This window comes from Phalacrocorax carbo, chromosome 15 (assembly GCF_963921805.1).
Source record: "Phalacrocorax carbo chromosome 15, bPhaCar2.1, whole genome shotgun sequence".
NCBI lineage: Eukaryota > Metazoa > Chordata > Aves > Suliformes > Phalacrocoracidae > Phalacrocorax > Phalacrocorax carbo.
In genome coordinates, this window is record NC_087527.1 from 205,360 (window position 1) to 222,550 (window position 17,191).

Sequence of the window (17,191 nt, forward strand, 5' to 3'; positions counted from 1 at the left end):
GTTTTGGTTGTGTCAGTAGTTACTGGAATGAACAAAACCACATTTCTGCGGGCCATCAGGATGTATGTGATCACTTGGATATGTTCTGTGGTTTTTAGGTCGAAAATGTTTTAGATGATGTACCTTGTTTATGCACTTTTATGTGCAGGAATGTATTTTTAGGCTTTTTCATCCAGCCATGGTGAATTCATGTATTCTCAACTCTTCATTTGATCACAGATGGAAGAGCGTCGAGACAGTATGTTGGAGACAGCCAAATTGTGTTTTATGTCAGCATCTCGTTGTGAGGGAGATGGTGATGAAGAGGAGTGGCTTATTCACTACATGCTGGGAAAGATTGCAGAGAAGCAGAAACAACCTCCTGTTGTCTATCTGTTTCATTACAAACAGGCAGGTCACTACCTGCACGAGGAGGCTGCCCGATATCCAAAGAAGATTCACTACCATAATCCACCAGAACTTGCCATGGAAGCATTGGAGGTAAAACAAAATTAAATACGTAGGCTTGAAAACCTTGTTCTCTACAGATAATGGAATACCAGGTATTATTAGTTCATATTATTAGGCATATGTACATGGTGCTCTGCATCTGGGAACATTCCCAAAACTAACTTGGAGAATAAAATGGAGCCTGTTATTCAGGCTGGTTTTGTTTTAAAGACAGTTAATGTATACAGTCTCACTATTGGGCAGACAGGCAGAAATTCCACTTCTGGATTTGCTGCGTACAGTTCATTAGTCAGTTTTTATCAAAATCAAACATGGATAGATTTCACAAGCATCTCATACCTATGAAAGTGTAAGTTCATGCATGAGGTGGAAGTCATAACACCTTTGCTTTCACTGTGTTGCCCGGTAAAAATAATGGCTCTAGAACATACCCAGCAGTGACTTGCTTCCAAGGGGACCTGGTCTGCTTTCATTGTTGTATTCCATAAGTTGCAGTTATAAAATTTTTACAGTGTTCAAATCTTGTAATTTACAAGCAACCTCCAAAGGCAGGAAAAGTCCTATTCAGGTAAGTTCAGGTCACAGATGACTGTCTTTACTAACTCCTGCAGTTTCTACAGAGAAGGGACTATTTGTAATAGGTTGCAGAGCTATGAATTCTCTACTGACTAAATGGACTTGGTGTTTTCTAGGTATACTTTCGGCTTCATGCTTCTATTTTGAAACTTGTGGGGAAACCAGACTCTGGTGTAGATGCAGAGATACTAGTTCGTTTCATGAAAGAAGCTTCTGAGGGACCATTTGCCAGGGGTGAGGAGAAGAACACCCCAAAAGTTGCAGAAAAGTGAGTGCTAATTTCCAGACATCCTCTGAAGGCATATTTATAAACAACTGTATAACAAACTATTAAAATGAAGCTGAATGAAATATAAACAAAACAAAGTGATTAGAATTAATTCTAATGTTTGCAGTTTTCAGGTACCATGAGCAGTAAGATTATAAGCTACTCAGAGATCTTCTTAATAATCGGCACAGTGTAGATTGGAAGGGAACAAAACAGAACCATTTTGATCTTGTGATCCATTTTGAAGCCCCTGTTTAGTTATTAATTATTTTTTAAATCAACTGTTAACAAATGCAAAAGCAAATTACCTTTATTTTAAAGGATAAGAGGCTTTAGTCCTTTTAATTTGTCTCATTAACAACTGCAAAATAAAGAATGTTTTACTATTGACCAGTGACAAGGGAAGAATATAACCTCTACTAAAAATCCATCATTTAGAATTTGTTATTAAGATTTGATTACTGTATTGGAAATGTTGTAAGAATGTGTAGTCTCCTTTTGTTCTTTGTGTATGTCCCTAGTATGTTAACACTTCATTTTTTTCTTCCCCCTCCCAGGGAAAAAGCTTGCATGATTGATGAAGACTCTCACTCTTCAGCCGGAACAGTGCCAGGCCCTGGGACTTCCCTCCCCTCATCCTCCGGTCCAGGTCTGACATCCCCACCTTACACAGCCACTCCAGTTGACCACGATTACGTCAAATGTAAAAAACCCCATCAGCAGGCAACGCCGGACGGTACAGTCCCTGTTCTCAATACTGGCAGCACAGGGAGGTGCTTTAATCAAGGGGGGCTTGACCAGGAATGATCAAACTGCTCATTTCAAGGAGGGTGATGGGTCTGTGGTAACACGGGCAATATTGAAGCTCATTACCGTTTTAAGTTCAGTTCTTTAAATAGAATCAATGTATAGTCAGAGCTTTAAATACAAAATTCAAAGTTGTCACCTGCCACCATTGTCACTTAGTCAAAATGGGAATGTTGATGGGAGGACAATGTAGCTGACTGAATTTTCAGTGATTTTTTTTTTTTCTTTTTTCCTCCAGAGCTAAATGTCTGTCAGAGCTTATTTAGGGAAGATGTGGATTCAGTCTTTAGAAGACTGGACACCGTTTCAGTGCCAGTGTGAAATGACCAGGTTAAAATCTGAACTGTGGCTGAAACAAGACAAATTGTTGAAAAGGCAAAACAACAGTATTATCCTTTTTTGAAGGAGGCAGGTGGCAGCTATTTTGAATATATTGTGTATCAGCACGAAGTAATTTGCATGACAGTCCAGTAGACTTCATCTTCTAATTTCTCTTTATCATTTACAGTGACTGGTTAGCAGTTCATCTCAATAGAATATAAAGTAATATAATAAATAATCGGCTTATAAATGCAGAAGGTAGGATGGTATCGCAGTGTTATTGAAGATTTTGCAATATATGTATATAGTAGAAATTAGTTACTATTTAAGTAATCTGATATTATTATTTGGCTAGGAATTTTATTGTGCTTCTACTCTTCCTGCCATTTGTTTATCCATCTGGATCTATGAGTATCAGCACTCAAGGAGGAGTAAAATATCTGCAGTGTATAGCTTAGTGTTGGTAGAATGTGGCAGGCCCCACAGAAACACTGTGCTTGGTATGAATTTATTTCTGGAGGGTGGGCTGCTCCCTATTGTCATTTTCTGAAGAATGGTAACTTGTAAATAACTTTGTTGACATAGTTTTGAAAGAAATGTTCATATGCCTGGAAACTCTGCAAAGTGAACTTATTTATTCCTTTTCCCCAACACATAATCCTTCATCTCTTTCACTAAATTGAATAGAGAAATGTTCATTTTATTGATGCTTGTGTTTCAGTAATTCACTGGACTCTTTTGATATCGTATGTAGTGTGTTAGTGTGAATGGGTTATGTAGTGACCAGGCTTTTATATTAGCCTTTGATGTCTTTTGACACATCAAACACAGAAGGGAGCAGATATTTAAATATTTCCTAACTAATAGTCGCTGTGAGAAGCAGTTCTGCCTAAGACTACATCTGCTTAGGTCCTGAAGACTGTTGAAATGTTTCCAGGAGATATGTTAGACACACATTCCAATATGTGGTGATAGTACCATCACTCAAAGTAAGATATTATGGACTGCGGTGTGCTAATTGCCTGATGGGAGCAAAGTTGGCTGCTTAGCACAGCCTGAACGTGCAAGCTAGGGAATGTCTACCTCTGCCAGGGCTGAAGTAGCAGTTCTTGCATCTGCTAGCTTAGCCTAGCTAGGACTAAGCTTTGCTGTCAGAGCCATTCAAAATGTCAGCTGCTGAAAGAAATTGAGTTAGTGTCATCTTCAGGAAGGATGACAAGTAGAATTGCGAAGTACTGTGTCATTCATAATGTTTTGTAAGTTGCTGGCACAACAAAACTCTGGATACAGCATATTGAAGAGCCCTAGGAAACTGTAATGTTTGCCTTGGGGCTGTTACAGATGGAAGGAGAGCTAATAGTCTGAGCAATGCTCAGAAGTCTTTGAGTTTTATATTATTACATATACTGTGCTCCTCTGCATGCATTTGCAGTTTGCTTGTATTAAAATATATACTTTTCAAGTAAAATGCTCTTGACATCTTACACATAATCGCATCACTGAAGAAAACTGGTGCCTGCATTTCCATTGCACTACTCCTAAAAATAGCAAGAAAATATCCATCATCTGACACTCTTTAGATTATTTTTTTACCATTCTGACAGCAAACGAAACTCTCTATATTGTTGTTCACAGAATGAATAATTTGGCCTAAATTCAGCCTAGATATTTATTCTTTGAGGCCTAACAATACTCTTATTTACTCTTACTCGTGTATCAGTATTGTTTATCATATTGTTGAGCATTATACAGAGTCTTACCTATAAAGTTCTCTTCATATGTTACCACAAGCAAATATGCTAGTTGGGGCCTCTTATCATTACTGATCTGTGAGACCTCTTTTGGTCATTTTTATGTGCTATCCTTGAAGAAAACATGACCGTGAGGAAAGAGAGAAGGAATTGGGATGGTTTGTCTAGGGAGGAGAAGACTGAGGGGAAACATGACAGCAGTGTAAAATAAATACGGTTGAAGGCTGTACAAAGAGTTAGCGGCAAACCCCCAGGATTTCCATGTCCATGGGAGACAGTACTGATGATATTAGACTTAAATTGCATTTTCAGCCTGGACATTAGAAAACAGTGTTGGAGTACAGTGTTAGGAAATACTATTTATTTTAAAAAAAAAAAAAAAAAAAGTGAAACACCGTAGTATGCTCCTGGGTATAGTATAGCACTGCAACACTTCAGCACTGGAAAGCTTTAAAAAGTGGCAATACAGCCATCTGTCAGGAACAGTGGAGATGTAATTTATCCTGACAGAAAAAGGAATGGACTAGATGAATTCCTTGTCATTCCTTCTGAACCCTATTTTTTTTTCTATTAATTTTATGTTGTTTGTGGAGGGGTTTTCTTTGGCTTTGCTTATTTCCTTTTTTTTTTTAACAAGAGAGCCAACAATGTGCCTTCTACTGCAGCAAACTACCTCATTACAGGCAAGAGAGAATTACTGTACAGCCACACATCTTTTCTTGAAAATATTGGAACTCTGATCTTCAAGCATTTATCTGTAGATAGGTCAAGCTGTGAGGACAGACTTATTTCAGATACATGCTGTTTAAATGTGTCATTTACAGTTCTGTAGCTCTCCAGCACGTTTTGCTGGAGAAAAAAAGAAGACCAGGACATGCCAAAATCACTGTTAAAAGTTGAGACCATTGGAAAGCTTTATATTCAGTGAATGCTGAATGCTGGTAATATTAGTTTTAAGTCATATGTTTAATGGAAAAGGGAGAAAGGAACCAATAAATACAGCTTGTAAAGTAACTAAACTTCTTTTCCCTCATGGCAGCTGCTAGCATATATCTCCATCAAGGAGACAGAAGTATGGCTGAGTGGCAGCTGTTATTTGCTGGCTGGCTAGCTGCTGTCATGTGTGTAAAATAGGCAACTTCCTTTCTCTTTTCTTGTCCTTCCATTCAGCAACATCTTTTTCTTCCTTCTGTTAATCCTGTCTTTCCTGTCATCACCTCTGCCTGTTGCTTTTTTATAACCCTCCAAATGAAAACTTGCATTTGATAGCAGAAGCCTCAGGTTTAGACTCTTCTTATTTTCCAAGAGCAAAGTAGGTAACAAGAAAAAACCAGGAACTCAGTAGGGGCTAAGACAATCGGTACCTGCGATGTCACCATATTTGCACAGCTAAATGGCCAGCATTACATACCAGAACAGATATGCCCATTGACATGCTTTATACAGGCTGGATGTATGTAGTAATTAAAGACCAATCACAGTATGGACTTCAAGCAGTTTAAATTTACCTAAATTTTGTGCCAAGCATTAAAGTTAGTTCAGAAGGCAGTAAAAATATTAAAATAATTAAAAAAAAAAACCCTGAATGATAAATCTGTTTCCCAAAAAGTGGACTGGGAGGTTGTGGTGAGGTCTTTTTTGTTGCAATATGCCTTTGTTGTGTTGATATACAATTCCCTATTATTGTGGTGGTACGCAGGTGATGTATTCAGTATCCATTGCAATTGCAGTGTTAAATTGTCTTATTGTTTAAGTCTTCTTCCATGTCATGTAGTACATTTTGTGTAGTTAGACATAATCATCCTTTTTTGTGTTTGTCTTTGCCTAATTGCTTTTGCAACCAATATTGCCCGTGCTGCCTCTAACCTTTATACAAATCTCTGTTCCCCAGGCATTCTCTTCCTGCTTTTACCTGTCACGGCTTGCTTTTAATAATTGGCAAAACCTGCATGATAAACTCAGTGGGAAAGGCTACTTGCTTCGTACTGTGGGAGAAGTCTCACTTCATAGTTTGTTGGTCTGTAATTCTGCAAATGTTATGAAGATGCACAGTTTTTTGTATATGGGGGTTCTCAACATCCTGATGAGACAAAGGTGACCTGTGAGAAACTTTTTGCACCAGGTTGTCACTCAGGCCAAACTAAATAAGCCTCTAAGATGGAGTAGATATTTCTGTGCATAAAAACAACGTTGCATTTTTGAACATTAAAATCTTACCCTTCAAAATTCTGTCTCTCCAGCAGTTTAAAATGAAATCTTTCAGTCTGCAGTACATATCCTTTTCTGGCACATGGTACTGGATGTTCATGGGGACAGCATACTGGACCACGTGAATAATGAATCAGATCCAGTTTATTGCAGTATGCTCCATTTTTAGCTTTCCCCAATTTAACCTCTCTCTGATTAGTAAAAGTATCACACTGACATTTAGTGTGAGATTATTGTAAAAAGGACTTGACTAAATAAATGAAACATTGATGAGAAGCTATGTTGCTCTGCACTTAAGGATGGAAGAACAGCAACACAGGACTGCATGTTACTGAAACACTGAATCAGTGTTCAGTGCAGCCAGACAAAACCTAAACACTTGTCTTTGACTCATGTTCTAAGAGAACTCCCTTTAAGCATTCAGAGGATTTCCTGTCCTCAGGAAATTAACCTGCTCCCATGCAAATCTCTGCAATTCTTTTGTTTTTAATGATGTGCAAGTGCCTTTTGACACAGAACTAAATATTGTCTTCTGTTATGGGTGGATTCTGTTTCAAGGATAAGAATTGTGTGATATATCATGTTTCTGACCACAGACCACTAAAGAAAAATGCTCATGTATACAAGTAAAGAGAAGAGGGGGAGATAAGGTGCTGGGCAGGCAGGACAAAGAGAGTCTGTACATCCGCAGCCTGTGAACAACCCACCTTTATTGCATGAAACAAGATTATTTTGTAAAATAATATAGTTATTCGGTAAACTCTGAACAGTGCATCAGGATTTTTCTTTACTGTAAACTGAGTTAGCATATGTATGTAGCTCTTTAGAGAAGCTTTCTGTGCCACTTGTTTCTGATTTTTGACTTGTAGCTGATTGTTTATCACATTTCAGTTGCCGCCTTGTAATAACTTTTCCTTCAGATATTTAAGACAGAAAAAGGTATTATTCAGAAAAAGTGAGTTGTGCCCTGTTGGCTCTCTGAGCCTGTTGTCTACCCCCACGTGCAGGTGTTTCAGAGGTCTTCTCCCTCATCCTTTTGATTTCCAGAAAGTTTCAAAGGATGTAGGGCAGACAACAGGATTACCAAGCTGCATAGTAAATAATAGGCAGAGGCGAGTACCTTGTTCATATTGGCACCATGAAGTTGTACTGCAGCTCCCCTGAGAATAAATAATGTAAGCTTGTACCATGAGGGATGTTACCTGGTCAGCGTACTTAGCAGTAAGAGCTCTGCCATTAGGATTGTGTGTCTGCTAGTTCAGGTCACTTACGCTTTAACACATCACCGTCTCTTCTCTTCCCTCCTTCAGCCCTGTGAGTGGACACAGTTTGGGTGACAATGCTTATGGCTTATGGTGCCTATAGGAGGTTGCTGGCACAGGGTCATGGCTAGTGAAGTATTGAGCCTTTTTTTCCTGTTGCATTTTTAATTTAAATACTCATTTAGATTCCCCAAAGTGTAACACAGCTTTTTACTGTTGATTAGTAGGCGTGCAGGTGTTGTGCCTGAATGCTAATGGAGCAAAGTGACAAAGGCTTTTTCTGGTATCGAGGAATAACGTGGAATAGGGAAGCGTGGAAGTGAACCCCATAAACCTATTTCATTCAGGGTAAGATTAATCTTAAAATGCTCTTAAGCATCAAATAAGTCAAATAGACTATAGATATTTTTCTGTTATCTATGACAGATATGTTTCAGTAACAATAGCTACTTAGTTATCCAAGTGACTGTCAGGATCTCACTGTGATGCAATAAAGCTCTTGGCAGTACAAATGAACGTACAAGTTCTTTTCTCCCAATGACATCCTTCCAATAATTATTAATTTTTTTTTTACTAATCTCTTGGAAAGTGAACAAGATTGTTCCTTTTGATCTTTTCACATCTTATGTCCAGAGCTGCTTTTTCTCACCTGTTGACAGAGTAGGTGATGTAGTGTGACATAGAAATCACTGAAATATCACGTTGAATACATTATGACAAATGAGTTTAAAAAAAATATAATTTTTCTCTCAAGTGCTGTTTCAGTAATCTTTAGAAATAAACATGAAATAATTAACTTTAGATGAAATACAGATTTCAGCTTGTCAGGTTGTTTGAAATCTTCCAAAAACTTATAAGTGATGCAACAAAGTAATGAAACAAAATATAATAATATCAAAGGAGAATCTGATGTCAGGACGTATTTTCAGCATGAATTTTGTTGCAGTTGTGTTTGCACAATTAAGTAGACCTTCTTCCCTATTCCCTTTGTTTCCACTACATATAATAATTTTGGGACATTAATATCCAGTTGTATTTTTATCCTAGCTTTTGAAATAATAGGAAACTTTACAGGAAGGGACCTCAAAAGAATATTAAGTCCTTGATTTATCATTTGCTTATAACTGAGGAATCACTTTAACTTTTCGGAAAAGCTTGCCTTGTTGCTGTTGCCAGATGGGGGAACTTAGAAAAGACCTTAGGTAGGTAAACAAAATATTACACCCAGTAATTTTTAAACTCTTAAATTACACTGAGTTGCGTTAAATTGTCTTTAGTTATAGCAGAAATTATTAAAAGCACTGATGTTCTCCCTGAATTTGCATTTCGAAGGACAGATATCAATAGCAGTTGGGCATTTGGAATTCTATGTCTCAAACTGCAGGGGTCTTTGGCATGTAGGTTGAGTAACACTAATGACTGTCTCTACTACAGTCAATTCTTATGAGGTGAAAGAAAAGCTTTATGACACGATAAATGTAAAATACAGGCTCTGTGTCTGCCTATATATATTTGTGAGTTAGTGTAGGAAAGCATAGTACTTTCATATATGAAAAATATGTAGATTTTTTTTTAAAAAAAGCAGAGTTAGGATGTGATTTGGTGCAATTGTCATGAGTTCTGCATTACATAGTGCAGCATTTCAGTATTGACAGAGCTTTTTATTGTTTTAAGGTACATCTTGGGTAACCTATCAAATGATAGCTATTTGTCCTTGAAAACCTCCAGCAATTCCATAGGTTCTCTGTGCAGTTTTTTAACGATATGTAACAGTTAGGCTAGAGATTTTTTATTTTTTTATTTTTTTTTAGGGGGGGGGGAAGCTATTTTCTTGCTGCAATTAAAATCTATTGCCTTTTGCACTGTACTTAGTATGAAGAGCAATTATTGTATCTTTATTTTGGTTAACTGTATGCATTTGGATATTCACCCTCATCTTTTTGAAGATAAATATGTCCAATTCTCCCAATGCTTTTCTTATATGCCATCTCATTAGTGTCTCATCACTTTTTCTCCTCTCCTCTGAATTCATTCCAGTTATTCAGCGTATTTTTTAAAATGCAGGTCCCAAATACAGACACCGTAGTTACGCTTAACTTTCTTTAGTGCTCAGCAGAACAGGAACACTTACGTATTTTTCTCTTTGAAGTTATTGATTATACATTCCCATGTGATAGTTTGCTGAACCGTTTTTACAATAGCGTGACATTTTGGCCGTTTCTGGTTCAAGAATCACTAATTCTGTAGAGGCATATGTGAATGTACACATGCATTTTCTGTTATTGATATTATCTTTTAGGTGCTTATAGGTGGATTTGTTTATTTCTGCTCAAATAATTCTGTGCAAAATGAAGGCTGGCTAGGTAATAGCTTTGACTTTTATCCTTTGGAAAGATAGGTACTACACTTTGTTTTCCATTCCCTGGAACTTTACCCATGCTCTGTGACTTCTGAGAAATTAATAACTCACGGCTGCTGCTAATTTCTGAAATACTACAGTGTTTTTCATCAGGCCACTTAGTTTGAAAACATTTACTGCATTCAAGAAGTACCTAAATTAATAGGAAATTGTCTCAATAGTAGTCTTCCTCTGTTTTTCACTGATTAAGGAGCTCCACGTTAATATAATTAAGATTTTTTATATATATATAGTTAATGTGTTGAAAGAAAAGGAGAATGAACATACATACCTAGACCTGCGCTCATTTTAGTAGAAATTTCAAATCAAAATAGCTAGCTAATTGTAAGGAGGCATTTACATTTGTTCCCCATAGGGAAAAGCCTCCCTGTCATGCATACATTTGAAATATAACACGCTAAATCATTGCCTGCCTTTGCATGCTGAGAAGTTAGTGCAATTTCCTATCACCTTTGCATATCAGTCTATCAGTTTTAGATTTACATTCTAATGCTTCATTTGTCATGACCCACACATCAGAACTGACCTCCAGGCTTGGAAATTTGCAAGTTTTTTTCTTCCCTAGATGAGTATTTCAGCCTCTTTGGCACAGGTGCAGAAACTTCTTTAAAAAAAATAAAAGGAGCCACTGTAAATGTCTTTCCTGGTGCCAACTGGGACTTCAGTAGTATCAATTTGTACCACAAAAGGTTATTAAATCTTTATAAATGAGTCATTTACAGCTTGACTGACCTCCCTTCAGATTCCTTCTCTTCCCATTCTTTATTTTTATATTCTCTCTGTATAAAACTTGTCATCATTAACCAACTATATAACTTCCAATTAGGAAGGAAATACTGTTCCCCTGTTCTTTTTCAAGATATATTTTTATTAAGATCTCTTCACTGAAAGTGAAGGTTTTATTTGTGTGGTAGTGAAAAGCCTATGGAGTGCATCAAATTTGGTTTAAATTTCTTGGAATCCTAATAAGCAGTACCTGATCTGCAAGCTGATGGTCTGCAGAGGGATTTATCGTGATAAAATAAATTCATAGGAGGCCCTTAGCTCTGTCCTGAACAAGTGCAATTCAGATGGAACAGAAGAAATTCAATTAAATTATCAGCTTATCTCAAAGCAAGGACTTTTGCTTTTACAATTTTCTTTCTTGATCTTATCAAGAAAATTAATGAATAAGGATGCAGTGGAACTACCTAGACAATGGATGTAACATGCCTCTTGGTTCAGCTGTTTGTCTATCTGAAGCAGAAACTGGAAATTAATCTTTTGGGCTACAGATTTAGAGAAAATTGCCTGTATTGGAATTTTGTGTTGGACACTGAATTATGTTGGCCCAGTATTACAGACAAATGCCAGTTTCCTATCTCAGTGGGAATATGCATGCATCTTTCTGTTGGAGATACTAAGCTGCGTTTTTAAGTCATGCAGGGTTGCCTCTGATAACCCTTGATGTAGAAGGACCCGGGTTATATGAGGCAGTTTTCAGACATGGGTGGAAGGCTTTCACTTGCCTGTTTGTTCTGAGGTATGACTTTTATCCCTCATGATAAAGCCACGATCCCATACAACTTTTCCTGTGCTGTAACAGCTATTGGCAGATGAACAACTTAGTTGTGACTGTAATGTAGTCAGCAGCCAATGTACACTACTCCACTCTGTCAAGGCAAACTCACTTCTATTCTTCTGTCTACTGCCTTGAAGTCCAAGAGTTTTCCTGTCTGTCTTAGCCCTAGTTCTTTGATGGATTGTTTATTTGCTGTATCAAATCACCTTTCAGAACATTTGATGAACATCTGACACCTGCAGGATAGATGGCATCAGTGATCACTCCTGTAAGTCTTTGCCCTCCAGTGGTACTGATCTTTCTGTCCTTCATGGGTAATTTGTACCAGTGTTGGTATTCCCAGTTTTCTCCTGTCAATTGAGCTTTACTTGTGTCAGACTCAAAATTATAATGGGTGCTTTTCAAGGTAAACATCATAGTAAACCTGGGAAATTTTACGGACTGGACTAGCTGAAATATTGCGTCCTCAACCTAACTGCATTTCAAAGTTGAGCATCATTGCTTTTGAATCAAATTCCAGGATTATATTCTAGGAAGAAATGTGGTGGGACAGGGAGCTCTCTATTACATTAGTGTTAAGCAATATCTAGTGAAATAAGACTGGGGTTTTAATTTCTTAGCACAAAGAGGTGAGAAGAAAATTACGAGTTGAAGTAGAGACGTTAAATAGCTTTTAGACAACAGAATTGGTGGTTGTTAAAGATCCTGTATTGCACTTGTAAGAGGTTTGCAGAATGGCTGCAGTTTTATGTTGCTGTTATCAAGACGCAAGTAACAGCTTGATGAGTATGAAGTGGTGCATTCCTTCTTCATCTCTTTTGCAGAGAGGAGTCAGGATAGCACTGCAGCGGTGCTGTCTGACTCCAGCTCCACTCAGGATATATTTAATGAGCCTGCCAGTTCTCAAGACAGCCTGAGGAAGACTTACACAGAGAAGAGGATTTCTACTACCTGTGCTGATACGCTGTTGCCCAGCAAAGAGACCCTGGGAGCTACAGAGGAGAAGAGTATGTCTGATTTAATAGAAAATGTCAGCTGGTATTTTCTCATTAAAATGTTTCTTGTGGCATGCAGAAGCACTGAAGTATGTTCCACGGTGACTGGGAATTTTAACTAGGCATTAGTGCTGCATGTATGTGTGTAGCTTAAAATTGGAACCGTGCTTTGCTTATGTGGCCATCATCCCAATTTATACTACCTGTTAAACCTTACAGAGAAAAGAATAATTATAAACTGCTTTGACTGGCGTGCCTTCTTTTAGGTTATTATTTACTCTTTCTTCAATGTTTCAAATCTCTAAATAATTTACGGAGTAGTTATTTGAAAATAATCTCAAAAAAACCAGTTTTTCTTTTGCCTTTTTTGTTCTGGCCTGGTAGCAGCTTGATATTCAGTACTTAGAAGAGCACAAGTAGTGGAATTAGATATTTTATTCCACTGGATACTTTATTTCAGTGGAGAAAGTGGAATTGCTCTCTACCAAACTTTTCCATATATAATCGTACTAAGTGTTCTGTATGCCACTGGAAAAAGTGTTTCAAAATACGTTAACTGGAATTTCCCTTTGTCTGGTGTTTGTACAGTTGTACGTGGCAGTAGATAGAGAGGGCGGACTTCAGTAGGGAAAGACAGACAAGACCAATGTATAAATTTTGCCCACTTTTCTGGGTTGTGGAACCAGAATGTTACACATCATTGCCATTTATTAGAACAAGTGTTGTATTTTTCCATCAAGCTATCTGTAGAGTAAAATTATAATGGATACATAGATTGTCCAAGCAAATTTTGAAAAATTTCTGTTCTGGAAAATGTTTGACTCAAAGGTCAGCCTTATTGGAGAAAAAGTTAAGGAGCAGCTTCATACTTAAGGATGAAATAGACTTTAGTATATCTCTAGCCTGCTGGAAGATAAAATCTAATATACGAAGCTCTTTATCACAGTAAACTTCTTTAACACAGTAAACTTCCATGACTAAAAATCAAAGTTAAAACAATTAATCTGAATGTAGCTTGCATGTTTTCAGCAATAATGACTACCTAACAGGAAATGTGGAAGCTCCCACTGTCACAGATGGTTTCTGAAGTAAGATTTGGTATCCTTCAAGAAAAGATGGGTCAACTGAACTACGAGTTACCAAGTGAATCACAAAAATATTTGTATGGAACTGTAGGTCCTACATTATCCAGAAGGCCAGGTTATCTGCTGCTAATCATTCTGTCCAATCCTAAATTGTATTCTGGAATTGAGTTGTTCTAGGTAAATTGTTAAGAATCATACATTTCGCTTGGCAGGATGGCTTTAATTTTCTATTCCTTCTTCCTTTCTTTGTAATAGAATTTAACTGAATTTACACTTTCATTTTGTTTTGTCATGTCCTGTCCCCCACCCCCACCTCTTCCAACAGTACATAAAATCCTGTGCTGTGTAAGGTGTGCTGAATTCTTGCTATTGCTGATGTAAAAACCCAAATGGAGAGAACAGTGTGTGGCTCTGTTAAAGAGCTGAAGATTACTTATTCGTTAAACATCACAAATAGTCTTTTTTTTTTTTTTTTTCAGGAACCACTGAATAATTCTATCTATGCTTTAATGATGAAAAGGATTACCATTTGTTGTTTTTAATTTTTGTAATTTTCTATATTTCATTTGCCATTTTGTAATTTTCATTGTCACTTTTGTGTTCTCTTAATGTTCAAGTTACAGGAAAGTCAGAAGAGGTGCTGGAGACCTCAGAATCTTACCATCCTGCTGAGCCTACTGGCCAGAAAATTCTGATGGAGCCTCTGTCTGCTTCTGGCAATCTCATCAAAGCTGCAATCTCCCCACCCTCACAGGGGGACTGCAAAAAGAAAACGGAGCCTTGTGGAGATGCACCTGAATTTCCTCATGGTCTTCCAGCAGACCTCGAGGAACAGCGGAAGTTCCTGACAGAGCAGTGTATTGCCTCCTTTTGTTTGTGTCTCAGCCGCTTTCCCCAGCACTACAAAAGCCTCTACAGATTGGCATATCTGTACACGTACAGCAAAACACACAAGGTGAGCAGACCACTGGTACAGTAGCTGACTAGCTGTGTTTATGGCCCAGGTAAACAAACTGCATTGTCATTTGTACTGATTCAGAAGTCACAGTGTTGAAATACAGCAGATAAGTTTGTTTAATGCAGTTTGGATTGGAACTATGCTTTGCGAAGACTTCAGCTCCTAGATTGTCTGATTCGTGTGTGTGAGGCCAGCTGAGTTGAAAATGTCTTTTATTACTGAACTAAGTAATTTTTTTTCATTCAGCAGAGAATTGCCTTTTAGATACATCACGTAAATTAAGATGGTCTCATAAAAATGACAGCAGTTACTTTTTACTGAATAAGTGGACTGAAAAGTGACTTGGAAGCAGAAATTCATTAGTAGTGGTGTAAACACATCATGTGACACAGACTTTCTGGGTATCTTGGCTCTTTGTAGAATGAAAGTTTTCCTACTCTCAGAGCGTAGAGGTCATCTTGAGTAAGACAAAATTTGCTGTTTAGAAATCACTGAGTGAAAGTCAGTCAGAGATCCTACTGCTCACGAGCTGGTGATTTTGAATTAAACAGGAATAACAATGGCTTGGTGACAGTAATAGAATCTGTTCCTATTTGAGGTGAGGGCACAATAACTTGCTTCCTCCAGCACAACCCTTGTATGTTCTTAATACTAAAATTAATTTCAAGCCTTCTGCTATGAATTATCATTGTTTTGATTTTAAAGTTATGTAATTATTTTACTTCTGCATATGTTTGTTATAATCCTTTGTCTTTCTGAAGTATCAGTTAGTAAACTCTGTATGAATAGTAGGTTGAAATGACCAGAGTTACGTCCCTAATTGTTGTAACTAAGGTTTGAACGCACAGGTTTTGTATTTGGAAGTCTTGTGTTATGTCATATGCTGCACTGCATGGCTTCCTGAATTCTCTTCCCCACCAGTACTGAAGCTTGTGTGAAAAATAGGGAAGGGGAGGTAATGGAAACAAATCATACCCCTTGCCTCATGGTAGAAAACGTATTAACAGCACTGCTGTGAATTGAGCAGTAGCATGTCTTTGGATTCTACTAAAAGGTGATGAATATTCCCTTTAGCTGTACAGTGATTATCCAGAAGAACATTACCATTTTTTAAAGGTAGCTTGTTTTGAAAACATTCTTATGCTGTTCTCATGTGACAGTTGTTAATTTTTCCATGGAGCTAATCATTAGTAGGAGCCATAGATTCCTGCAATCTGTCATAACTGTTGCTGACAAATGATTTTGTATCAACATTCAACAAAAAAGGCTGCCTGTTTTCAATTTGTTGGTTCAGATAGCATGTCCTTGCCTGAGAAACCACTTGCAAAATACTTTCTTCTTTTTTCTTTTCCAGATGACACCTTCTCTTTTGCTTTTTGTATCTGTCTCCCCATATACATATCAACTTAGTGATCTGTAAATGTTTTTCTCTATGGAATACACATTGTTGTCTAAATCTATCTCCTGTTCGAACTCAGAAAAATTAAATCCTGCCTGTTTGAACCTGTTAGTTCCCAGACTGGCTTCAGCTAGCATTATTGGGGTTTACTGTCCTTTTTTGTTACTTCTCTGCATAACAAACAACTACTCAAGACTGCAAAAAAAATATTTTCTACTCATAGATGTATGGTACTTTCATGAGATTGGAATTTTCTCATTCAGGTTCTTTTCTAGAGCAATGTCAAATGTCTGTGTTCTAATGGTATACTAATGAGTCTTTAGTGGGAGTTAGTCCTAAACACACTTAAACCGCAAAAATGAATCTATGCATTTTCAGCAATAACAGCAGTAAAAAGTATCCTTAGATACATACTGATGATAAGCCTGATTTAAAGAATGATAAAATTATATCAGTTTGAGTTGCTGTGGAGGCAGAGTGGATCACTAGTAAATTTTAAAAAGCTGAAATTAATTTTTAAATGCGTATCAACATCTTGGAAAATTCAGCATTTCTGTTCCAGTGCCAGGAATTTGTTTGAAGAATTTGGACTGATGGCCAAAATTCACGGTTGGCTGGGAGAGGAGAGGATTGGCAGGTCTCCACAGTGCATAGAAAAACAAATTTTCCATATGCGATCTGTTTTCTCCCATTATACAGTGTTACCGGTTTTGCTGTTGCAAGATTAGTAAAAATAGTTGAGCGCTTTTTTTAACATCCTTTTCAAAATCTTTCAACATTTTGTTTGGCTATGTGTTCCGATTCCCTCCCCCCGCAAAATCCAGCTTGCTATTTGGAGGCTATTTCTCTTTGTTTTATTCTGTTATCAGAGCAAATTTGTACATAGCTGGTTTTTGTTTTTTGTTTTTTGTTTTTTAAATAAACGTGCAGGAAAGTAAGGATGAATTTTCAGAAGTTACTTCATTGCCAGTTTGGGCAGTAGTTTTAGTTTCCCATTCACCTTGTCTGTGTCTTGAAGTAAAGTCTTCATCCTTTGTAATTTTTACCTCCAAAATGAGCGTTGGCACCGTTTGGAAGGAGAAGATAGGATTTGGCAAGATGTTGTTCATCGGTATAACTTAAAAAAGTGTT

At 37.3% G+C, this 17,191-nt stretch overlaps 1 protein-coding gene across 6 annotated transcripts in view; it reads left to right on the top strand.

The window, feature by feature from the left end:
* Positions 1–17,191, top strand: part of CABIN1 (calcineurin binding protein 1) — a 117,256-nt gene that overhangs the window by 32,198 nt on the left and 67,867 nt on the right. For 3 of the 6 annotated variants that reach the window (XM_064466669.1, XM_064466668.1, XM_064466670.1), the window contains 5 exons: positions 220–480; positions 1,143–1,294; positions 1,852–2,030; positions 12,448–12,630; positions 14,321–14,658. In XM_064466669.1, the coding sequence (XP_064322739.1) occupies positions 220–480; positions 1,143–1,294; positions 1,852–2,030; positions 12,448–12,630; positions 14,321–14,658 (1,113 nt within the window). The remainder of the gene's footprint in view (positions 1–219; positions 481–1,142; positions 1,295–1,851; positions 2,031–12,447; positions 12,631–14,320; positions 14,659–17,191) is intronic. The other 3 variants (XM_064466671.1, XM_064466672.1, XM_064466674.1) reach the window with 2 other exon arrangements.